Genomic DNA, 26,211 nt, shown 5'->3' on the forward strand with positions numbered 1-26,211 from the left:
AAGACAGTATTGTAGATACTTTTTTCTTTGCTGCACTGACGATAGTCATTGTTTGGGTGGGTGGGTGGGTATCCATTTCCGCAGTCACGCGGTCAATAAATCAGTAGCTAAACTGGGTTCCACACAGTCACAAAAACAAATTAACCAAAAAACCCCTCATAAACAAAAAAAAAATGGCAAAAACAAAAGCGCCAAACTTAATCTGTTCCGGAAGTCTGTTCGACTTCCGAAATGTTCAAAAACCCAAGGTGCAGCTTCTGATTGGTGCAGGCGCCCTGGAAACAATAGCAGACAACTGCATTGCACGTTCAGCTTCCAAAAATCGTTGAAAAACCGGAACACTAACTTCCAGATTTTTGGAGTTTGAGAGAACAAAGGCGTTTGAGAACCAAGGTGCCACTGTAGTTTATTATTTGCTGTCCTTGAAGGGTTTGTGGGCTGCCTCTCTGTTCCTAATGGTGCAGCCTGTTCTGGCTGAAAAGGCACTCTCACCTTATACTGCTTCTCTGCCTCATAATACCCACCTGATAGGAAGCAAGTTTCTACCTGGTGAAGCTTTCCTGATGCAATATAATGGCTAAGGCTTCATACTCAACCTTACTTTTAAAGTAACCCCCCTTCCCAACAAAAGAACCCCGGGGACTGCAGCTTTCTATAACTCCCAGCCCCCTTATCAAAAACTACAGCTCCCAGAGTTCTCCGAGGGTGGGGAATAACACTTTAGAAAGGCCCCAGTTCAAATTTCACCTCTGCCACCGACTCACTACGTGTCCATAGACTCACTCTCAGTCTCGGTCTTCCGGATCTGCATTATGGGGGGGAATGATATTACTTCCAGGGTGTTGGTTAAGGATTACTGAGACAATGTATGCAAACTGCTTTGAGCCACTCAAGCCATTTAACGGGGGTTTTCTGTTGCTGGAAAATGCACGTTCTGGGCTGGAAGGCTGTGGCAGGACCAGACAACAAGCTCCGGCTTGCCGAACCCCATCCCCCACCGTCTTGCAGCCTCCTTAATTACTATTATTAGCTGTGCGGTGCCAGGAGGCATGCCGTAAACAGCAATTCGCTCAGCCTTTTCAAGGCATAACCAGGAGCACCGGCGTCGAGGAGGCAAAAATGTGTGCCTGGAAGGCAGGAGAAACCAGCTTGCTATATCCTACCTGCTTCTAGGCACTGAGCAGGGAGGGATTAATTATAGGAGGGAATAATCCGTCATCCCGCCTCTCTTTCCCCCACACCATTTTATAAACCCATGGCTTGGTGGGAACACACCTCTCTCCAGTGTGCATTGCAAAGTGTTGCATCGCAAATATGAAAACGCAGTGAGGTATGATCATAGATACCAGGGGTGGAGGACTTTCACCGTCTGAAGGGCACGTTATTCTCGAGATCAGTGGGGCAATGTTCCAATGGTGCAGAAGAGTGTCAAAGTCTACTATTTCTGCAGGAGAGTCCTTTCCCCAGTGACCTACAACCACCCTAGGAGGATAAAGGGGAGCTTTTTATCCCGTCTACAGGGTTTCTTCATGACAGTCACAGTCAGTAAAGAGTTATAGATATATACGGACAGAAAACATACTGGAATATATACTTAGCTGCTGCAAGACTTTGTAATAATGCTTCAGTAGAAAAAACATCCTTAAATCTCTTCACACTCTGATCATCCCATGTTCCCAAGACCAAGCAAGACGCCCAATTTCAAACTGCTCATTTTTATTTTCTATCTTGATCTTAACATTTACATGTAGTGGGGGAAGTAAGGTTCACAGTTTCAAAGAGCAAGGCGGATAAAAACAAAACGACGGTTTAAAAAAGCTACCTCGTTTTGAGTCTGCTGTGGGGAGACTTGGGCCTCCAGATGTTGCTGAACTACAATTCCCATCTTCGTTGGCCATTCTTGCTAGGGCAGATGGGAGCTGTAGTTCAGAAACATCCAGATGGCTAAAGGCTACTCATCCATTTTAATTACAGTTGGGGGGGGGGAGGAAGGCAGATGGGAGCACAGCCTTTAAAGGTGGCAGCGGTACCAGACAGAAATATCTAGGAAGACTTTTGGAAGCCTTTGGGGGCCAAAATGAAGAAATTGGGGGGGGGGGGTGATGAAGGCCTTCCCTGTGCAGGGTTAGCTTGCACTAGGAAGGGGGGGTGGCTGTGGCCTGCCTGATGTTGAACTTCAGGTCCCATCATCCCTGACCACTAGGCCCGGCTACCCAAGGATTACAGTACTTATTTCATCTATTTCATTATACCACTTTTTCCTCCAAGGAGCTCAAGTACAAGTCGTCCCCCCGCTCCTCACTGAATCCCCACAACAACCCTGTGAGGTAGGTTGGACTGATTGAGGCAGTGACTGACCCAAGGTCACCCAGTGAGTTCCATGGCTGAGTGGGAATTCGAATCCTGCTCTCCCGGGTCTTAATCCGACACTCTAACCACGACACCACATTGGGTAGTGATATGAGAACTGTATTCCATTGGCATCCAAAGTGCCACAACTCTGCATTATACCCTTACTGGAAAGGGAAGGCAATATAAAACCTTGAAGAAAAAGGCAAATTAATACCACTTCAAAATCAGTGTTAGGCCTGCACGATTTGCAACCTGTTAACACAGCTCCCTCCCCACACAATGGACCCCTGCCAAACCCTTCTTTGGTTTTCACCACCTGCTTCGAACTGCCAAAAAGAAAAATCCAGGATGGTGGCAGATGGTGGTCTAGGGAATGACTTTGTTTGGGCAGGCTGTGTGTTCCTCAGGACAGGCTGCACACTTTATTCATTTAAATAATTTACATGCTACCTTTTCTAAGCGTTGTACAAGAGAGAGAAGAACATAGAGCAAGTTAAAATGAACCACAGAAATCATGGGGCTGGGGAACCCCCTCGCAAAATGTGCGCTGAAATAGAAAAAAGTTGTCACCAAGCGCTGGGAGTTCAAGAGAGAGAGAGAGAGGGTGGTCGAACACAATACAAACCGTGTGTCTGAGCCATGGGGAGCCATGAAAAGCGTCCTCCTCCTCAAATACCTCAGTACTGTAATTGGGCCGGGGATCCTAAAAATAATAATAATTAAAAAATACTTATAGAGATCTGCATGCTTTCCCTACCATATTTGGGGTGGGTGGGTAACCCAAGGCAAGGCAACACTTTTAAAGGATGTTGGGGGGGTGTCTCTGACCCTCATATTGGCTAGGCTGCAGGACTACCATAATTCAAGGGTTTCAGTGGAAGCCGGTACATGAGGGCGGAGGCAAGGCTGCCCCACTAACCTCAGTCTGCCCCTAGCCAGCCCCCACCCGCCTGCCTTGTTACATCCAGTCCAGGGGGTGGCACTACCTGCCATTTCCCTCAGTCTCTGCACTGCCCCTTGTACAACTCATGGGGGGGGGCATGGGGACAAAACTAGAATGTGTTGGTTCTGCCTGCCATTGGCTCTCCGGTGCCACCTACTGTGGGGCTTCCAGCCTGCCACCCCACCAGCCACCACCAGGGTTAGGTGTGGTGGCTTCAAGGCCCCTCAATCCATTCTTAGGAAAAGATTATTGAAGAAGCGCTGGAGTTCCATGTCCATCTTTGGTTCTTGTTTAGGCCAGTGAGAAATCCTGAGGCATAAAGAGATCATGTCCAAATTCAAGGATGTACGTAACAATAAGGGTGCGGGAAAAACTCGGGAGACAACCCCCATTGTCCAAGGGGATGGGGAAACTTGTCTAGGAAGGTCAATCAAGAAGCCTCAAAAACGGTTAAGAAGCTTCTTCTCCTCCACTCACCCACCCAACACATCTTACAGCCCTTTGGGGGGGGGGGGGAGGAAGGAGTCACTTGGTGGTCCTGGAGCCCTTGAAGGAGCGTGACATCATTTTCTTGAGCTCCTTGAAGGAGCGGCTGCGCCGGAGCTTGAAGCTGCGGACTGGCAAGTCAGCAGAGTCCAACGTGGCCGCAGTGCGGGGCCACCTGTCCCCGAGCTGATGGAGGATCCAGTCCCCGTTCAGGCTGACGGCGCTTGTGGCGTCCACCTCTCCAAGGCTGCTGCCGGCAAGTCCAGCCCGCTGCCGAGGCGGCAGGTCAAGATGGCTGCCACCCAGGAAGCAAAACGATGTTGGCGAGTCAGAGGAAAAGGCAAGGTGGCGGTTCAGCACTTGGGGCGGGTGGAAGGTGCCGGCTTTCAGCCGCTGCCGTCCGGGGGCTTTGCTGGAAATCTCCAAGACCGATGTCCACTTCGGCTTGACCGCTTTGCCTCTGCTGGCTTGTGAGTCGCTGTGGCAACCCAGCCCCGCCGCCGCGTGGACATTGATTTCCGAGCTGGCGCGGGCCCTGCTCCCCACGCGGGCGGGCGGCCTACGGCGAAGGCTCAGCCTGCGTAGCAGTTCCCGGGGGCTCAGCCAGCTCCTCTCGGCCGGCTTCTCCTGCCTCTCAGCTGCTTTCACCAACTCCCGCGAGGCATGTTTGCCTTTGTACAGCCTGTCAAAGTTTATAGTGGCCTGCGGCAACGAGGCCTCCTTTCTGAAGGGAGCCTCGGCCTGGACAACATGACAACGGGCCCCATTGACCCAGCCCAGGACCTCCGATCCGCCATGTTGCTTTTTTGGGTAGGGGATGACGGAAGGTTCTGGAAATGGTGGGAGAGAATCAGGCAGGGACACCACCGACGGCTCGGTAGTCTTCACGAGGTTGGTGGTGCTGGACTGGACCAAGCTGAGCTCCAGAAATGGAGTGAAATCCCCTTGGCTGTCTAAAACCCGGGAGTCTCGTGCCCCTTCAGAACCTTCTGGAGAGCGCAGGTGCGAGCAGGTGGAGATGCGCCGCCGGATCTTCCACCCGGGCGCCGGCGCCAGGAGCTGGCTGGCACCCAGGACAGAACTGCAGACGGAGGACATTGACAAGCTCTTCTGATTCCCCGCCAGGTATCCGGACTCCGGCCTGCTGGCTGCCGAGCGGCACTTGTAACGTAGCACCAATTTGGCCACGTACTGGTCCAATCGGGCTCTCTGCTGCTCCTTGGAGCACGCGGCCACTCTCTTTGGGGAGCTGGTGCCAGGCTGCTCCAGGGGTCCCTCATCCAGATCCTCCTGAGACGAGCTCTGGGAGAGGCTGCTGGTGAAGAGGGGGCTCTGCAGAGCCACGGCATGCAAGGGGCTCGGGTAGTGGTAGATCTCGTTGGTGTTCCGGGAGACGAGGTCCGACTTGTACTGCAGCAGCTGGAGACTCGGGTTCTTTGGGAGTGGGAGGGACAAGTCTCCAAGGCCCAGGAGGAATTCAAGGTCACCTGCAGCAAGGGAACACAAGGGACTTATGGGTAACAGGAACCAACGACCATAGGCCGGGCAACATAGAAGATGGACTGTCTCTTTAACAGGGATTCAAGGGAGGCAGAAGCTACCTGGTTGTAGCCAGCTAAGTTAGACTCACTGCAGACCCATTGCTATTAATGTTCTTAGCGTAGTCATACCTATCAATTTCAATGAGTCTATTTTCAGAAGACCTAGTATTGGGTATTGCCCATGTTCAATCATTCCTTGAACTCACATGGGCATAAAACAGGGGTGGGTCATCTGTAGTCATTCAGCAACATCTGAATTGCTGGCCGGGGCCGATGGAGTAAAACAAATCCAAAATATATTTTGGGGCGGTACAAAACTGTTTATGCAGCCCATGGCAGCAGAGTCCAGTTGCCCTGGGGGAACGGGTGCCATCTCGTAACTAAAACATAACACCTGAGTTGAGTTTGCTTTTTCCTCCTCCCCCTTTTTCCTTGTGTGTCATGTCTTTTCAGTTAGTATACGGTAAGCCCAAGAACAGGGTCTGCCTTATTACTGATCTTCATAAACCGCTAAAAGGATGCTTCAAAAAAGAAATAATAATAAAGAGAAAAACTTCCTGTTTGTTAGTTCAAACTGAAAGGGAGGAGGGAGGTTCTCAGGAAGCTGAACTTAGAAGTCAGGATCACCTCATAGAATTTGGGGTCATAGGAAAGCTGTCCTATGGGCAACATCCACACTATACATTTTAAGCACCGTTATACCACTTTAACAGTCATGGCTTCTCCCAAAGAATCCAAGGAGGTGTCTTTTTTTAAGGGTACTGAGAGTTGTTAGGAGACTCCTATTCCCTTCACAGAGCCACAAACCCCAGAATGGTTTAACAATCTTCCAAGGGAGCTCTGTGTGGGGAACAGAGGCCTCCTAACAACTCTCTACACCAGGCATCCCCAAACTTCGGCCCTCCAGATGTTTTGGACTACAATTCCCATCTTCCCTGACCACTAGTCCTGTTAGCTAGGGATCATGGGAGTTGTAGGCTAATACATCTGGAGGGCCGCAGTTTGGGGTTGCTTGCTCTACACCCTTCACAAACTTCAGCTCCCAGAATTCTTTGGGGAAAAGCCAAGTTATTCCCCCAAAGGACTGTGTATCAAATTGCTCTATCTGTACAGCGTAAACATGGTCTCAGTTTATCCTAGCCCTACCTGGAGATGCCAGGGATTGAACCTGGGACCTTCTGCATGCAAAACAGGTGCCCTACAACTGAGCTACCGTGTTTCTTCAAAAATAAGCCATACCCCGAAAATAAGCCAAAGTGATAGGCAGTTTAACCTTGCAGGTTAAACTGTACCATACTTAATAATAATAATAAAAGACATCCCCTGAAAATAAGCCACCGTGTTTTTTTTTTTTAGGAAAAATAAATATAAGACGGTGTCTTATTTTTGGACATGTGCAGCCCAGTCTGTGTTCTTTGTTGTACTCTACCCTCATTCCTCCCTTTTTAACTCCTCTCTTGGCTGGAGCAGAGGAGAGAGGCTCAAGCACACAGCGGACCTGTTCATGCAAGTGCGTCTCACCTGTCGACACAGGCCTCCTGCTGTCCGCGCCAGAGGCGTTTGCCAAGGTGAGACGCTGCAGCTGGAGATCTAGGAGGCGGACAGCAGCCTCATCGGTAGATCGTGGGCGGGAGAAGGTGGCCTCCCGCAGGCCCGGCAAGTGGGAGAGGGAGCCAGTGCTGCAGCGGGAACCCCCAGGCCCATCGCTGTGGACGGAGGCGCAGGAATCAGACAGGGAGCCCATCTCGCTCGTCTCGTAAAACCCTGGAAAACACAATGAAAGAAGATGCAGTGCTCTGGCCATGGTGGAAATTTGAGGTGGTAAAGTCTGGCCACATGTAAAAAAAGCAAATACAAAGAGTCTTGTTTACACAGAGGGAAAATCAAGAAAAGGCAGTGTTTATCTAGTCTAGTTTTGATGTTATTAAATATATACATGTGGGAGCAGAGGCCTCAAATACGCCAGCCAGAAATACACATTTATGGATCTCTTAATAGCTAAAAGATTTGGCACTCAAGATCAGTGACTGGTATTTTGGGAACTCTATGCTGCACACTATGAAACTTGGGAAGAGAGGCAGAATAAATCAAACTCACCCCTGATTTTTGTTTATTTGTATATTTTATTTATTTTTCCTTACCTTTGCTGCCATTAATAAAATAAATAAACCTTTATTGTCACTACACCACCTGTGTGCAGTGAAATTAAATTAAACAATTTAATTCTGGACAGTTCTCTTAAGTGTTTGTTATTTATTGTTTGCAGCCTTGTCTTTTACATTTTCAATAAAAATTAGTGAAGCACTCTGGACGGAGGTTTAACTGGATTTAAAGAAAAGGGATCAGATGTTTTCTGGGAGAAGGACCGGTGTGTGTCGTAGGGACTGCCTAGTGTCTAGTGGAGGGGGTCTTCTTTTTGGTCAGAAAACATTGTTCACATTAGCTTTGTTTCGGAAAAATCCTTGATATTTTCGGACATTCACCCCCTTTTCCATTCCATTGCTCTGGTGCAAGGAATTAACAGATGGACAATGGAAGTGGATCCTACAAAACCCTTCTGGTTGTAGAGACCAAATACTATTTGTACTCAGAGCAGAACTACAGAAGTTAACAGACGTGATTAACATGTTCATTAAATTCAATGGGCCTACTAATTGAATATAACCTTTATACCTCAAGACTAAAAGGTTCATAGATCATTATTATAAGCACCATGCTCTAATCAACTGCCCTTTCTATATTTGAACATTTGATATTATAATCATCAGTCTTGTTTGGATATCTATTTGGACACATGAACTGCCTATATTAATATAAACATTTAAATCAGCAGGGCCGGCTCTAGGTAGACCCCCGGTGGCACGGTGCGCCAGGCTGGTAGGCAGGGTGCCGGGCGGCAAAGCTGTGTGGAAAACCTGCTGCACCCTACGAGGGTGGGGGCGCCGGAGCGATCTCCGCCCCTCAGCACCAGGGCGGCCGACCTGCTCGAGACTGCCCTGTAAATCAGAACTGATGGATGATTCTTATTGCTGATGTGAGCCAGCTGCCTGCATTTTCTTTCTTTTTTCTGTTAAATTTACAATACAAATAAATCAAACAACCCACCAGGCAGGTAGATTCCTCCCCCCTGAACCTGGAGCAGGCATACCTGAGCTGGGCCTGGAGTCTGCCTCCAAGATTTCTTGGGTATCTCCCCCATTGACTCCAGCTTTCTTGGAGGAAAGGAGTTGCTCGCTGACCATCCGCAACCCAAGGCATCCCTTCTCTGATCCATCCCCCATGGGAGCATGGAGCACCCCGGGGTCTGCCTCAATGTTCTCTGATGAGCTGTAGGTGCGAGGTCCCTTTGGGGTCCCCAGCAGGTCCTCAGATTTGCTCCGGTCCAGCTTAGTGGTGGTGGGTAGTCGGTTATCGCCCAGGCTGCTTTGGTCCTCCTGTTTTTTGCAAGGGGGGGGGGGACAAGCATGGGTTTTGTGAGACAGAACAGCAGAGGAAAAAGGAAACGGCTGCTGATTTTATTATCAGACAAATTCAAAGTTTTGCTATTATCATATATGCCCACTTGACCACTTCGATTTGCGCAGTCGGCTCTTTCGAAAGTGCCACATAATCTCCATTCCACACTCATAGGGTATCAATCTTCCAGCATGGCAGCACCTGCAACCTGGAACCACCCGGCCCATTGACATTAGGCAGACATCTTTGTTGTACTGTACTGTATTTTTTTTATTTAGGCAGGCCTACCCAGATATGTGAGGGATGCGGGTGGCGCTGTGGTCTAAACCACAGAGCCTCTTGGGCTTGCCGATCAGAAGGTCGGCGGTTCGAATCCCCGCAATGGGATGAGTTCCCGTTGCTCTGTCCCAGCTCCTGCCAACCTAGCGGTTCAAAAGCACACCGGTGCAAGTACCGTGTTTCTCATATTATAAGACATGTCTTATATTATTTTTTTCCTGAAAAAAACACAGCATGGTTTATTTTCAAGGGATGTCTTATTTTTTAATTAAGTACCGGTACCTGTACAGACCACAGACCTGCTCCCACCGGGTCTTCGCGCGCGGCAGGCAGAGGCTGCAGCCGGGTCCTGGGGCTGCGCGCGCAGCAGGCAAAGGCTGCAGCCGGGTCCTGGGGCTGCGCGCGTGGCAGGCAGAGGCTGCAGCCGGGTCCTGGGGCTGCGCGCGCGGCAGGCAAAGGCTGCAGCCGGGTCCTGGGGCTGCGCGCGCGGCAGGCAGAGGCTGCAGCCGGGTCCTGGGGCTGCGCGCGCGGAAGGCAGAAGCTGCAGCCGGGTCCCGGTTGTCTGCGCGCAAAGGCTGCAGCCGGGTCCTGGGGCTGCGCGCTGAGGCTACAGCCAGGTCCCGGGTGTCTGCGCGCGGTGCGCAAAGGCTACAGCCGGGTTCTGGGGCTGCACGCGCTGCGCGCTGAGGCTGCAGCCAAGTCTTGGGGGTTAACGCGGCAGCAGCAACCCTTCTTTGCCACAGACCTTCTTCCACCACCCGGTACGGCTTATTTTCAAGGTATGCCTTATATTTTTCCACCTCAGGAAAATCCTGCCGTGCCTTATTTTGTAGGGATGCCTTAAAATATGAGAAACACGGTAGATAAATAGGTACCGCTCCAATGGGAAGGTAAACGGCGTTTCCGTGTGCTGCACTGGTTTTGGTGTTCTGTTGTGCCAGAAGCGGCTTAGTCATGCTGGCCACATGACCCGGAAAAACTGTCTGCGGACAAACACCAGCTCCTTTGGCCTGTAAAGTGAGATGAACGCCGCAACCCCAGAGTCGCCTGCGACTGGACTTAACTGTCAGGGGTCCTTTACCTTTACCTCTTTTTTTACCCAGATATGTGACACTGACAGATATTTTAATATGCAATTTTATTTCATTTTATGTATGTATACGGAAGATTGTCTCATCCCTTATATACCCAATTGATTCCCGCACTTTGCAGATGAGGGCCTCCTGCAGATGCCATCCTATTAGGAGGTCTGTTCCTGACAGTAGAGGAATTGGGTCTTTAGCCCTTTGGCACCTACCACATTGCTCCATTTCCCCAACCTGTGACCGTCTCCTCCTCCAAACAGGCAGTCCTCATTTGCCTGTTTCCATTTCTCCAACCCCATTTTTTTTCTTTCAAATGGTGGAGGCGACGATGAATGGACACACCTGCATCAAAAACTTATCTATTTTATTTATTGATTACATTTAAGCCCCACCTTTCCTCCAAGGAGTTCAAAGCAGCATACACTCCTCCACATTTTATCCTCACAACAACCCTGTGAGGTCGGGTTAGGCCCTGGCCCAAGGTGAGCTTCATGGCTGACTGGGGAGTCAAACTCTGGTCTCTCTCCAAAGTCCTAGTCCGACACTCTAACCAGTCTAACCAGTACGTTTCCGAGCACAATTCAAAGTGTTGGTGCTGACCTTTAAAGCCCTAAATGGCCTCGGTCCAGTATACCTGAAGGAGCGTCTCCACCTCCATCATTCTGCCCGGACACTGAGGTCCAGCACCGAGGGCCTTCTGGCGGTTCCCTCATTGCGAGAAGCCAAGTTGCAGGGAACTAGGCAGAGGGCCTTCTCGGTGGTGGCGCCTGCCCTGTGGAACGCCCTCCCAACAGATGTCAAAGAGGAAAACAACTACCAGACTTTTAGAAGACATCTGAAGGCGGCCCTGTTCAGGGAGGCTTTTAATGTTTAATAGATTACTGTGTTTTATTTTTCTGTTGGAAGCCGCCCAGAGTGGCTGGGGAAGCCCAGCCAGATGGGTGGGGTATAAATAAATATATTATTATTATTATTATTATTATTATTATTATTATTATTATTATTATTGGCCACACTGGGCTCTTGGATTTGTGCACCGATGTCTATGAGCAACACCCACTTCTGTCTGCAGGTGTGAGGCAGGAAACGACCTATCCAGATAAATACGAAAAATACAGAATGGAACCTCATTCTTCGCGCCACTTCCTTCAGTCACGCCATTCCATTCTCCTGTCCACCTGGGTTTTCTCCCTTAAATATTTTTAAGCATTTGTAAACCTCAAGGTTGATCCTTCTCTTTTGTGCGGGGGTAATTTTTCGCTATGGAAGGAATGGAACGCTTCTCCCAGAGAGCGGAAATAGAAGGAAGGAGCCCCACGCTCTGTACACAGAGGTTTCTGATGCTTTTATCTTGTGACTGACAGATGTGTCCCTTCATTGGATTTGTCTAATCCCATTTTGCAAAAGCCAGCTAACCACCCTCAGGCTTTTCGGGGGCCCTCGCTAAGCCCCATTCTGGAACGTCTCCTCCCACCACCTGGCCTGCGATAACAGAGGCCAATCTTCCTTGCCCGTCACCCTCTATGCTACCATTTGAGAGAATCATGGCTTCCCCCCAAATAATTCTGGGAAGTGCCGTTTGTTAAGGGTGCTGAGAGTTGGTAGGAAGCCCCTGTTCCTCTCGCACTCTTCCCAGGATCAAATCAGAGCTCAGTGAGGAGAATTGGGGGCTCTTAACAACTCTTAGCGCACTCAAAACAGCTCCAGTTCCCAGGATTCTTTGGGGAGAGAAGCCATGACTGTTTGTAGCGGTCTCACAGGAATACAGGCAGCAACCATTTTGTGTGTGTCCGATGGATGCGTGACTGCCGACAAATGGCTCGTTTTGGACCTGGAAAAGGGAACAGGGGCAGAATGTGGCAGGCTTATGTGCGCTCCATCTACATGTACAGGGGCCAGGAACAGAACCCACACACAAAATGGCTGCCACCCGTATAAGACGTTGTCCCACAGCAAATCAGACTATGTCAGGGATTGAACCCTACACTAAGAGTGAACTCATTCGCTATACGCTAATCCTTATGTAGTCAGAAGAGTGTGACTTATCCCAAAAAAAAATAGAGGCAGATAGCAGCAGGCTTGGGGAAACCCCAAGGTTTCTAGAAGTACAAACAAATATTTAGATTAAAAAGGGGGGGACCTCAAAGCAGCTCAAAAGGCAGCTGAGAATGCTCAGATGGACACAGAGTCTCCGCTCTACAACAAAGCCCAGTGGGTGGACCTGGGCAGGGTGAACAATGGAATGGAGTATCCTGAAACAGGGCATGGCTGGCTGGCTGGCTGGCTCCCTACACAGTTCTCTAAACCTTTAATATGTCTTATTGACAGTGTGCACATTTGGATGGTCACCTGTCATGGATTCTTCATCTGCAACTCCTGCGCTGCAGGGAATTGGATGAGATGTCCCGGGGGGGGGGGTCCCTTCCAACTCTTGCGTTCCAAAGGCAGGTTGATAGCAAGGCATGACTCCAAAACCAAAGGTATTAACCGGTGCAGAAATCCAAGAGGAAGCAAACATGCTGCGGCTTATCTCCTAACCCACCCTGCCTGTCCCTCAAGACTGCACCTGGGCCGGATTCCAAGATTTATTGATCTCCGTGGGGCGTTGGAGGGGTAAAAGTTGCAACATGCCTGCGGAGTTTCCCCCCCACAACAGTTAAGACAGCTGCTTCACGCAAGGAAAGGGGGAGCGGGGAAGAGTCCCATTTGCTGAGCCAGCAGGAATGAAACATGAACAGGAGAAGGGGGGAGGTTTATCCTCCTCCTCCTCCTCCTCCTAAAGCCAAGCAGCTGTCGCCATTGTCTTGGGGCCTCCTGGCTACCTATTGAAATAGCAAGCGAGACAGCCGGACGCACGTGTCATGTGGCGGGTGCATGGCGTGTGTGGCTGGCAGACTGGGAAGCAGCCATTCCTCTGGGCTTGGGCCCCTAAAACTTAACAGGGCCCAGGTTGGGGCTGCCATTTTGTCCACATTAATTCATTACCACCCCCAAATCCGCCCCGTCGGTGGAGCGAGACGCAATGTTTTGTTTTCTGCATCAAATCTATTGGTTGCATTTTTTCTTCTTCCAAAAATCAAGTTAACTCAATGTGAGTGACATTATACGAATGCGCACATTGAAACCAGTGTAAGAGAAAACAAAGGCAAAAATCCGAACGATGGTCCTGCTTTGAGAAGGTGGGTATAAAACACCCCACCAGCTCAAGGAGGCTGCAAATGATTAGAAGCGAAAAAGCCTGGCGAAAAAGACATGCAAAGATGGTGCCAGGTGAGTCTCCCCAGGGTGAACATTCCACAAGTGGGGAGTCACCACTGAAAAGGCCCGTCTCGATTTTGCCACCGTCTGGACCTCCCTTGGAGTAGGCACACAGACAAAGACCTCAGATGATGACAGCCTTGAGGCCTCTGTGAAGGCCAGACACACTCGTAATTCTTAAGAAGGAAACCGTTGCAAAGACAACGGTGTGTTTACGTCATTTTTAAATTGAAATTTAACATTCACTAATAAAGAAACAACCCAAATGCTTGTTTCGAGACTGCTGCTGTTGCAAAAAACTACTTTGATTATATAGTTCAGCCGGGAATAATAACCAATTATAGAATTGTATTTATTATTCCAAAAAGGCTGCTGAGAAGATGGGCTCAGATGGAGTAGTGGTGGTGGTGGGGGAGATGAGATCAGCGTTAGAAACTCAGATATATAGACCAGGCATCAAATGGTTCCTTAAACCAGGGTTACAGCCAACAAAACATAATGTCTAGCTCAGGCATCCCCAAACTGCGGCCCTCCAGATGTTTTGGCCTACAACTCCCATGATCCCTAGCTAACAGGACCAGTGGTCGGGAAAGATGGGAATTGTAGTTGAAAACATCTGGAGGGCTGAAGTTTGGGGGTGCCTGGTCTAGCTGCTATTTTTGAACCAGACAGCTCAAAAACCATATTTTTCAATACAACTTTTTGGTTCCTGAAATTCGTGCAGATAAAATATAATGGATAGAATTCTACAGGATGGGGTATTAGTGTGTGAAAACAGTCCAGATCCAAGGATCCCCAGGCAAGAATCTCCAAATGGTAGAGCCATCAGGTGCTATCCTTGCACCAGGCACCTTCACTTGGTAGCCAGGTGCAAAATGCTCCTGGCGAATTTCAAGTGCTGGAGAAGATTATCCGCTCTTTAAAAAGAAATGTCTCTCTAAGAATTTAGCAGCCCCCAAAAACAGTCAGGGCTACAGCTGCCCATAAAAACGTTTTTTCCCCAAAGCATAAAATTTTGTGAAATTATGAGTACGACAAGGCTGTATATTGTCTCCCTGCTTATTTAACTTGTATGCAGAATTCATCATGTGAAAGGCTGGACTGGATGAATCCCAAGCCGGAATTAAAATTGCTGGAAGAAATATCAACAACCTCTGATATGCTGATGACACAACCTTGATGGCAGAAAGTGAGGAGGAATTAAAGAACCTTTTAATGAGGGTGAAAGAGGAGAGCGCAAAATATGGTCTGAAGCTCAACATCAAAAAAACTAAGATCATGGCCACTGGTCCCACCACCTCCTGGCAAATAGAAGGGGAAGAAATGGAGGCAGTGAGATATTTTACTTTCTTGGATTCCATGATCACTGCAGATTGTGACAGCAGTCACAAAATTAAAAGACGCCTGCTTCTTGGGAGAAAAGCGATGACAAACCTAGACAGCATCTTAAAAAGCAGAGACATCACCTTGCCGACAAAGGTCCGTATAGTTAAAGCTATGGTTTTCCCAGTAGTGATGTATGGAAGTGAGAGCTGGACCATCAAGAAGGCTGATCGCCGAAGAATTGATGCTTTTGAATTATGGTGCTGGAGGAGACTCTTTTGAGATTTCCATGGACTACAAAAAGATCAAACCTACGGTATCCATTCTGAAGGAAATCAGCCCCGAGTGCTCCCTGGAAGGACAGATCGTGAAGCTGAGGCTCCAATACTTTGGCCACCTCATGAGAAGAGAAGACTCCCTGGAAAGGACCCTGATGTTGGGAAAGATTGAGGGCACTAGGAGAAGGGGACGACAGAGGACGAGATGGTTGGACAGTGTTCTTGAAGCCACCAACATGAGTCTGACCAAACTGCGGGAGGCAGTGGAAGACAGGAGTGCTTGGCGTGCTCTGGTCCATGGGGTCACGAAGAGTTGGACACGACTAAACGACTAAACAACAACAACAACAACATTAACACCAATGCCACACTGTTATCATTACACGTAGCGCAGGGATGAGGAGAAACCTGTGGCATGCCTGGTGCTGTTGGACTATAACTCCCATGAACTTCAGCCATGCAGTCTGGGGCTTGTGGGAGTTGCAGCCCACAAACATCTGGAGGGCCGCATGTTCTCTCTATCCCCCACATAGCAGTGTTGCATAGTGGTTAGAGTGTCAGACTAGGACTTGGCCCCCCACTCCTCAACAAAGCTCACTGGGTGAGCTTGGGGTCTGCCTCTCATCCCAACCTACCTCACAGGGTTGTTGTGGGGATTTAGCAAGAAGGGAGAGAACCATGTAGACCACTTTGTGCTCCTTGGAGAAGGCGACGGGATATAAATGCAAAAAAAAATATAAAAAATAAACATAGTAAGAAAAAGTGTTCAGTCAGACCTGAGGTTCATCTAATCCAGCAAATACCCTACTAATCCTATAGTGGCCAGCCATATGCTTCCATGGGAAGCTCAGAAACAAGGCAAGAAGGCCAATACATTCCCCTGCTGCCTCTCCCTGCCATTAGGTAATCTGAGATATATTACCCCTGTACTTGGAGGTTCCAGTCTTTGCCGGCTAATGGACAAAGGCAAACGGAGCCTTCGCTGATTTTCTAATCCTTTTATTTTGATTTTAAAGCCAGCTGAGCCAGTATCTACCGCCACATGTTCCGGCAACACATTCCATAAATTAAGGACATGCTGTGCGGACAAAATGCTTCTTTGCACATTGAGCAAATGTCAGCCTTTTTTTGTGCATGACTTAAAACAGGCAAACCCGCCTTATACTGTTTTTTTGTTTTTTTAAAAAGTCCTTTGTTTACCTTCATGAGAACTTTGTGAACTGGATCGATGTTGTTCTCACTTTAAAGATAAGGAGAGCCGAGGCCGACAGATGAGAGCCAGAACAGTATTTTAAGAGCTACTGTGTGGCATACTGGTTAGAGTGTCAGGGCTTTGGAGATAAGAGACCAGGGTTCAAAACCTACCTCGCAGGGTTGTTGTGAGGATTAAATGAGATGGAGAAAAATGTGGGGTAGACATGCAATAAATAAAGGAATGAATGCAAAGCTCTGATCAATCTTCACTACAGCCCTCCGTTCTGGGCAGGGATGATGGAGGCCCAAGTTTGTGAAACACGGCAGGCCCAGGCTCAATCCCTAGTTACCCCCAGGTAGGATGGGGGGGGGGACGGACTCCCAGCCTCAAACCCTGGGGAGAGCCTCTGCCAACCAATGCAGACATTCCTGAGCTAGACGGCCTAAAGGCCCGATCTCACGCCACCCTCGGCTGACATGCCACCCTTCCTCGCCTAGCCTGGAAGATAACACTGTTTGCCCACGATTAGGTCACTGGGTGTACGTGAAAGCCTCTCCCTGCCACGGGTGGAGCTCCCCGCCGGCGGCTGCCATCTGCCCATTTGCCCAAGAGCTCGTTCTCCCATAAAATAAAGCAAGCTGTTTAAGAGGGGTGTGTCGGCACAGAGCAGGGAGAAAGAAGAGGGCTCGAAAGACAAATCAACTGCCAATCCATTAGCATTTCTCTCCCCCCCCCCCAATAAAACAAAAACAGAAGGCTTTCTTTCTTACAACACCATTGAGCAAAGATAGAAGCTGCGTCTATAGAAGGAGCTGTGGCTAAGTGCATAGAGCATCTGCTTTGCATGCAGAAGGTCCCACGTTCCCTATTTTCTAGGGACAGTCATGGATTTACAGACACCGTCCCGTTTTCTGATTTGATCCCAGAACGTCCTGCTTTTCCTTAGTATGTCTCTATTTTCATCGGAGAAACGTTGGAGGTTATGTCAGTATAAAAAAGCAGCAATGTGTGTACACACGTCTGCAGCTTTACCAGCTGGATGAAGAGGTCTCTGCCATGGGCATCCCATTTTGTACCGCTTTTAAACTCATCTGTTATTTCTTCCCCTGCTGTTTTGGAACTGCTTTTACCCTTATTTTCTACCCTGCCTTGGAACCTATGTGGAAAGCAATTACTTGCTGTTGATTATTTATACACCGCTGAATTTCAAATGTCTCTTAGTAAAAAGTATCTGAACAACAGGATAAAGATAAAAATCGGTTTGAGCTATAAAATCAGAATTCAGCCTGCTGATTATTATTTTTTTAAAGTCTTCAGCAGCAGCCAGAAGTTCATCAACAGGGAAGGGGCCCTTGTTGACTTCAAGTGCAGTGGAGTTCCATAAAGCTGGGCCCACGACACTGAGCAAACAGCTCCTGGGGGGTACGAACAACTCCTGATAATAACAACATTTAAAAAGTTGACTTTGCTGTGTTAAATGTGCATTCTGTAGTTGACCTTTTTTGCAACGTTTTATTTTGAAATCTTTAATATTTCAGTTTCCTGCAAATTGTGTTGCTTTGATTGTATACTTTACTTTCTTCACTAATACTTAATCCTGGATTGTTTCATTTGACGTTTTAATGTAGGTTGTAAACTGCTTTGTGAATTTTTCTTAATATAGAAATGAAATTATTATTATTATTATTAATAAGTCCTCGATATTAAACAACTGACTCCAATATTAAAAGATAAACAAAATAGTGTGTCAGGAAGAAACAGCCTCAGTCCTGATATGCCAGATTTTAGTTTAAGAAATTAAAAAATAGTATTAATAGGGGCCGATTTAAACAGGCAACAATCTCCACCTATAGTCTAAAAGCTGTGCAGTCAGTGTGCGATTTTGTTTCTCACATGAATCAGCTCTACATGGGCTGCTTAGGAGGAGCCATAGCTCAATGAAGAGGGTGCCTGCTTTGCATCCGGAAGTTCCCAGGTTCAATTCCCGGCTTCTCCACTTAGAAGGGTCCCAGGAAGCAGGATTGGGAAAGAGCTGCTGTCCCTCAGCGGAGGCAGTGCTCACTCCTGACAATTAGATTTTCTATAAAGTGGTATTGCTGTTGTTGTTTAGTCGTTTCTGACTCTTCGTGACCCCATGGACCATAGCACACCAGGCACTCCTGTCTTGCACTGCCTCCCGCAGTTTGGTCAGACTCATGTTTGTAGCTTCGAGAACACTGTCCAACCATCTCGTCCTCTGTCGTCCCCTTCTCCTAGTGCCCTCCATCTTTCCCAACATCAGGGTCTTTTCCAAGGATTCTTCTCTTCTCATGAGGTGGCCAAAGTATTGGAGCCTTAGCTTCAGGATCTGTCCTTCCAGTGAGCACTCAGGGCTGATTTCCTTAAGAATGGATAGGTTTGATCTTCTTACAGTCCATGGGACTCTCCAGCACCATAACTCAAAAGCATCAATTTTTCAGCGATCAAGTGGTATTGCTTTAGTGCAAGCTCATTCTCCGCGTGGGACAGCGCCACAAGTACCGTGCTTGAACCGTGTGCGCCCTTCCCAGAATGCATTTCGCATGCTCTTCCCAGAATCCCCTGCAAAACACACAGGGGTTCTGCAGCGGACGAGACAACAACGCATGTTAAGGGTCTTCCTGAATGCAGGAAAAGAATGGAAACACAGAGCGACGAACTGTGCATCAGTGAGACGCTTGTCAGGTACCGTAGTTCAGGTCTACAAATCTGAGCAAAAACAAGGAAGCTGGAGGAGAGGGACAGACACTGTTCCCTCCAGGTAGCAGATGTGCCAAGCAGGAAGTCACCGTGGTGAACAGCAGGTGCTTTGTTTTGCTCTGCTCTCTCACCCCACCCTACGCATGCAGGGGGAATGGCCGGCCTACGCCCACAGCTGGCAAGCCAAACCACAAGGCAAACCCCACCTGCCAGGACTCCCAGCATGGGGAGGACCTCTGCAGCAACAGCTGCTACCTGCATGAGACAAAGAGGGGCCTGGAAAACCAAGAGGGTTCGCTAGTGCCATTTTTAGCCCGGATCCCCTGCATTATTTGATTTGATTCCAAGACTGCAGGAAAAGAGAAGATCTCATTTCCAAAGGAGGCGCTCCACTCCAGACACAGGCAGGCTCTGACCACATCCTAACACCCAGAAGTCAGCTTGTTTTTAAATGTTAATAACAAATCACCCTCTTGGTGAGACTTGCAAGATGCACTATTGTAGGGGCAAATCCACACCAGACAAATTCTAATACAGTACCACTTTAACAGTCATTGTCCCCCCCCCTCCCACTCCAAGAATTCTGGGAAGTGTAGTTTGTTAAGGATGCTGAGAGTCATTAGGGCAAGGCATGGCCAAACTTGGCCCTCCAGCTGTTGTTGGGACTACAATTCCTATCATCCCTGACCACTGGTCCTGTCAGCTAGGCATTATGGGAGTTGTAGTCTCAAAACATCTGGAGGGCCAAGTTTGGCCATGCCTGCATTAGGAGATCCCCTGCAGAACTACATTTCCCAGCACCCTTAAATTACATTCCTCTCTTTGTGGAAACCATAGCTGTTACAAGTGATATAAGGCTGCTTTGAATTCATGGTGGGGATGTGACCTCGGTACCAACAGTCTCCTGCTCTGTCTGCAAGATGACACTCTTGAGCTGCCATGAGTCAGAGCGGGCAAGTGTAGTCTATTGTGGGAGAGAGGGTTTTATTGCTTTGATTTGCTTTTTTCTTAAGTACTTATTTGTGCCTTTATCCTATGTTTTTATCTTGTGAACCACACCAAGGTCTTACGATGAAGGACGGTTTATAAAATAATAAATAAATAAAATAAAATAACTAGATCAGTGTTTCCCAAACTTGGGTCTCCATCTGGTTTTGAACTACAATTCCCATCATCCCTGACCACCGGTCCTGCTAGCTAGGGATGATGGGAGTTGCAGTCCAAAAACAGCTGCAGACCCAAGTTTGGGAAACACTGGACTAGAGGGGGAAAACTATGTCTTGGTCTATCACAGCTTCCTGTGTTATCCAATTTAATTCATCCCAGGAGGAGCACCAGCTTCCTAATTCTGCACTTACAATTGGCAATGCTGATCAAGGATCCCAGTTCACCAAAACATGATGTAAAATGTGGCCACGGATGAATAGCAAGGATCATTTAAGAGAGAGAGAGAACAGTCAGAAAATGAAAGTGACATTTCCTGGTATATTTATAGATACAGATGCCTCATCAACATCCAACTGGCAATCATTAACAGGCCGTAGTCTCAGCTTGTGCAAGCTTTCAGGAGAGGCAGAACGCTTCATCAAACCAACGTCAAGGTGTTCTGTGCTGGTATTCTTCTCTGCAACTAGCCCAGCTGCTAATTTACCAAAATTCATTGATTTGCCAAAAGCTTCCCGAAACACCTTGCTCAGACCACAGAGAGGAAAGCAGAGCTAACAATTTGACAGAAACCTTTTTTGTACGCAATATAAAACGGGAAGCTACGTACTGGGTACGTCTTTGATGCGAAACTGGTAGGGCAACTCTGTACAGGGAGAATCCAGAAGAGGAGCATGCAAGCTTTCAAGCAACACACCAGCCTTTGTTGGGCAGTTAATAACAACTGTTTCCTCAGTGGCCCAGCTGTCCGAGTTTCGATGCAGCAACACCCCCTGCTAGCAAATTCTTTCAGCACAAGGAAGGATGAATAGCAGAAAAGCAAAAACAACCCCCCCACACCACCTGCTTAGCCATTCAGGATCCAAACAGTGGATTACTTGCTGCCCACGCCACCATTTCAGGTGGATGCCGATGGGCGGATTCCAAAACACATGTGTGGTTGCAACAACAGAACCTGGGCGCTATTCCAGACAAACATGCAAGAGTGTGACCTTGCACATATTTGGTGTAAACATTCTGCCCTGTGCAAGATCCAGCACACACGACATGGGGTCCTGCCAGAATCACGCCATTCCACCAAAACGTCGCCACAGGCTCTCCCCTTTTCATCATTTGAATACATTGCTCCCTTCTATAGTTCCCATTCCTTCAACCTTCCCAGACTACCACCCTCTCTTCTTTTTCCTCTATTGAAGAGCTCCTCTCCTACGTTCATTAAACATCTGCCACGTCGGCAAGCCTTACTTATGGACTTCCCCAAGCTCACACACCTGCCTGATCTTCCTAGTTTCTGCCACAGCCCTTCTGAATCCAGCCTTCCCTAAGGTCAGGGCACCTGGACTGTACAAAGCAAATCTTTCTGTCTCCAAATCAACCCCACTCCCATTATCCCCCAAGACATACACCCTACCCCAACTGCTGACTTCACAACTCTGCACCTATCCTTCTCAGGTTTTAAATTGGAAGCTCCTCGGGGCAGGGACCACTCTTCCTCAGGATTTGTTTTTTAACTCTCTAAATCATTATTTGGAATATGTTTCCCTGCAAAAAGCTCCAAGTAATGAACAGGTGTTCCCAGCTGAAGTTAGACTGTTCTTTTCTTTAAAAACAACAGCCACATCTCTATGCCCATCATAGAATTGCAGACCGTGAGAGTCACCTCGTCCAACCCCCTGCAATGCAGGAATCTTTTGCCCAACATGAGGCTCAAACCCATGACGCTGAGATTAAGGGTCTCATGCTCTATCAGCTGAGCTATCCCAGGGTTCTTAAATAGGCCAACTTTTTTTAAAAAACTAGATTTCTTGTAGTCAACTGACAGGCTTTCAAATGAAACCAGCAAGGCACACTTTGGATCTCTTTCAGCTAAGGTAGGGGTTGGGAACTTGATGCATGGGGGGGCCGGCCCTCTAGGCCTCTCTGTCTGGCCCTGTCTGGCCCCATGTCCTTCAACAGCCCTATGCTGGATGCTCCTTGAGCGTCTTTGCCTGACTGGAATGGGTTTCGCAACTGCCATAATGCCTCTTGCATTATGAAAAGGAGCTGGATGCAGAAACCTCTGGCTTTCCTGTAGCCCCACCCACACCTCACACGTAACCCCCAGCAGGTTGCCGACCCACCCCCAAATTAAGGCATAAGTTACTTTTCCTGAAGTGATCTCAAGTATGTCCTTTCTTTGGCGATCACTCGTAGCCAAGTAAGATTGTCTTCCATAAACACGGTTTTAACAATGAGTCCGTAAGTGACTGTGGAGGCCAATTCTGGATCCACACGTCCTTCCACAGTGGGGACTTTGGTTTCCGGGAGGGAGTTGATCAGGGTGTGGATTTGCCAAGTGTGCCTTCTTCTTAGCACGTTTCTCCCTTGTGTCCTGAGTTCGAGTGTCCTCAAAGCCCATGACACCGTTGGTAAAGGCTGTTCTCCAACTGGAGCGCTCGCAGGCCAGTGTTTCCCAGTTGTCAGTGTTTATACTACATTTTTTAAATTTGCCTTGAGACAGTCTTTAAACCTCTTTTGCTGACCACCAGCATTACGCTTTCCATTTTTAAGTGTGGAATAGAGTACTTGCAACACGCAGAAGTGCATTTCTGTATCAGACCCACTTAGGCCCAAAGCTCTTTCTAAAAATCCTTACAACAGTGGTGCAGCCAAGCAGCTTTAGACTCTAAACATAATGGATACAGGGCTTCTTTAGGTCTGATTATTTCACTTTCTTCAAAATGGGCTACATTTCTGAAAAATTTACCAGTGTGGTTGAGAAGCCTCAAGGACAATCAGAGAAGGATCCTTTCCCAATTTATCGATTGGTTTCCCTATATTCAATATGTTCCAATCAAGCAAGGAGAGAGAATAATCTCAGTAGTGTATTTTCCCTGGTATAGTGTTTGAAATTGTGTGGAGTACTTCAGATTCTGTACGTGTGTGTGTGTGTGTGTGTGTGTGTGTGTGTGTGTTCATTCTGTTATTGGTTGTTGTTGTTATATAAAAGCTAATTTTTAAAATGGGGGTGCTCTACTTTGTTTGGGGCCCCTCCTGCTCACCCCACCCCAAAATCCTGCCCCAAAGATATCACTTCCCAACAACCAAGCTACTCCCCCCACCTCAAAAACTAGAAAGCCAACTTTACTCAAATGCATTTTACCAGTAGAAAAGCCAGCGGCACCTGCTGTGAATCGCTGAAGAGTTAAGGCATAACCCATCACAGAAGTGCCTCCTTGGATTACACCAAAGGCCCACATTTTGTCTACTCAGACACAAGTCTCACAGTGTGCAATTCATTATGTGCGGATTTACACTTTGCCTTTCTAGAAAATACCTAAATTGCCTTACCACGTGTGTCAAAACAGAAAAATATAATAAAAAAGCAAGTCTGGCAATGAGATTGTCGTCAACAGCCTTTGAAAACAAACCCTGTAAAGCGCTATTTAGTGGGGGGAAATGTCGTCGCTCGGCAATAAGAGCATCTTGCCTTGTATGTAGAATCCTAGATGGAAGGGACCGCGAGGGTCATCCAGTCAAACCCCCTGCAATGCACGAATCTTTTGCCCAACATGAGGCTCAAACCCACAACCCTCAGACTAGGAGTCTCAAGCTTTACTGGCTGAGCTATCCTGCTCTGTCACTCCCCACTTGAACACCCCCCCAAACCGCTGCCCGACAGTGTTTACAATGTGGACTAATGCTCCGACTTGGTACAATGGCACCTTCCTCTGTGCCACTTCCCCCTAAGTTAAGTGTGCGCAGGACTGCAGAATTGCAATCAGATAGAGAAACGCCTTTGAACCGAGTGGGACTCTGGCTGCATACACGTCACACCTTTACAGCAGTCTTCCCCCAGAATACTTGGAACTGTAGTTTAAGGGTGCTGGGCTGGGAATTGTAGCTCTGCAAGGAGTCCAACTACAACAGATTACATACCTTGGGGCACATGCAGTATAATTATATATAATGCATACAGTATAATTATATATAATGGATAGCCTGGGATGGGGCTATCTGATTGCAATCCTTTGCACACTGGCTTAGAGTAGCTGCACTGGAAACCTAGCAAGCTAAGCCCCTCCTGGCCTTACCTACGACAGCCTGTAAGTTTACTCCTGAGTAAGCATGCCTAGGAGCGAGCATTTTAAGAGTTTGGCATAGCATTCCTTTGGTTCTAAGATATGCGCCCTATTCTTTCTTCCTTTTTTAAAGTTTTGGGATATTACGGTACTGTATATTTTTTCCCCAAAAAATGTTACACTTTGTTGTACCAATCGGCTGGCTTTGAATCGCAGTTATGTGAATTAGTGGATTGTCAGTTTTGTTGACTGCCCTGAACTCTTTGGTGCAAAAGGCAGTTAAAGGACATTTTAAGCAAACTTCCCCCACGATTTTCTCCCCCCTCCCCTCAGACTTCTCTCAGATCTCTCTCTTTCACACACACACACATACACACACACCTGTTGCGGCTCGCCATCTCTCCGGTTCCCTTCCAGAGCGCGTTCCACCGTCTCCCTTTGTGTCTCCCGCAGGAGATCCAGCTCGAAGATCCCGGCCAGGCTGGCTTGGAGGCGCTCCCCGATCCGCAGCCGCTCGTTCCCGGACCACAGCGACGGGGGCACTGCTCTGCGGCCGGCCATGGCCCCTCCGAGACGCGCCTTTCTAAATCCACGGGCTCCTGTCCCTTTTGGAGAGATCGCCTCTCATGCGCCCGCAGCTGGGGATCGGCCTTTGGGGGGTGGGGGGAGAGAGGAGCGGTAGATCCCTACTAGAGGCAAGGATCGGAGGGGTCACCGCAATTTGGGGTGGTCGAGGAGGGGGGGGATCGCAAAGCAGCGCCAGAAGCGTGTCGTGGGGGGAGGGAAGCACCGGCTTCGCACGCGCCGGAACGCGCCACCAACTCCAGGGCGCACAAGACGACGCCGGACTCGGACGCTCGCAAAGAAGCAACCCGCAGTTCAGACAAAGGGGAAGGTTTTGAAAGTGTCACGTGGAGACAGGTTGCCTTCTCTCTCTCTCCTCCCCCTTTCCCTCCCAATCAACTTGCCGGCTTCCGATTGGCCCGAGCGAGAGGCAGAAGGGGAGGGGACCCGGGCGCGCCCACGCCGAACGCCAACATTTTCAAAGAGCGATAAGTTCGGAAAGTTTCTCGCTTGCATTTGAACGGAACGCCAGATGGCCCCCAACTTAGCTGCAATGCTATGCACGCTTCAGCCCGGAAGCAGGAGGCCCATTGAATTCAGTAGCGTTTGCTTCTTAGAAGGCACGAGGAGGAAAAAGGAGTCCCGCATGCGGGGGTGGTTTTACCGCCTCTCCCCCTCCCCAAAAGTAATTTATTCATAGTACATACCGATAATATATGCTTATCTATATTACCTGTTGGTAATAAATATTAATTATTGGTTTTATTTTTTGCAATAATTATTAATCGGTGTCATTAGTTAACAACTAAATGGTCATTATTATCATTCCTTCACTGTGCCTGGTGCTTTGCAGAATACAAAGAGGTCCCTGCCCACAGGAACTTAAAACAATTCCTACAAAATCAACAGCAGGGTAGGGGAGACAGGGAAAACTGGAGTGGATATTACAGATAAATACTGTACCAGTATGTTTATTTTCGTCCCAACAGCCTCTCCACTCTTGCTGGGTAGCCTTTTTGTAACAATAGCAATGGAGATCAACAGCAATGGGGACCAGCCACTTCATTATAGGTTGTGATCAGGTTCAATACATTTAAAAATGAAATGAAAATAAGTTCATTTAAGTTCATACATGGATCAGCCTAGAGTGCTGAGCCATAGCTGCCCATGTGTGGCTGGAAGAGTGCAAGTGTCATTTTCTTTAACTGCAAAAGAGATGGAAGTACAGCAGGTGTTTTTAAATTCATCTGCTCCTGTTCCATTTTGTAATAATGCAAGTTGGTGTGTCAGTTTCTCCATCAATGCTGTCTCTTAATGAAAAAAAGGTTTGTTGAATGAGATTTCCAGTTTTTTGCAATAACTTGTTGCAATTGCTATAAGGAGAAAAGCTATAAGAGCTATAAACATACCAATAGCTTTGGGTGGTTGCTCATTGAAATCATATCATGTGATTTCCTAAATCTTGTAAGACCCTTTAAAACAGCCTCTTCCTGCAAAAAAATACTTTG

General features: G+C 48.1%; 1 protein-coding gene across 1 annotated transcript; it reads right to left on the reverse strand.

The window, feature by feature from the left end:
• Positions 1 to 69: 69 nt before the first annotated feature.
• Positions 70 to 25,364, reverse strand: LOC118076072 (dapper 1-A). The gene is made up of 4 exons (XM_035098598.2): positions 24,521 to 25,364; positions 8,471 to 8,756; positions 6,844 to 7,086; positions 70 to 5,268 (listed from the first exon to the last, which is right to left on the reverse strand). Exons 1-4 carry the CDS (start codon positions 24,698 to 24,700, stop codon positions 3,821 to 3,823), a joined length of 2,157 nt encoding a protein of 718 aa, XP_034954489.2. The 5' UTR covers positions 24,701 to 25,364; the 3' UTR covers positions 70 to 3,820.
• Between the last annotated feature and the right edge of the window lie 847 nt (positions 25,365 to 26,211).

The sequence above is a fragment of the Zootoca vivipara genome, chromosome 17, assembly GCF_963506605.1.
Source record: "Zootoca vivipara chromosome 17, rZooViv1.1, whole genome shotgun sequence".
Lineage (NCBI taxonomy): Eukaryota > Metazoa > Chordata > Lepidosauria > Squamata > Lacertidae > Zootoca > Zootoca vivipara.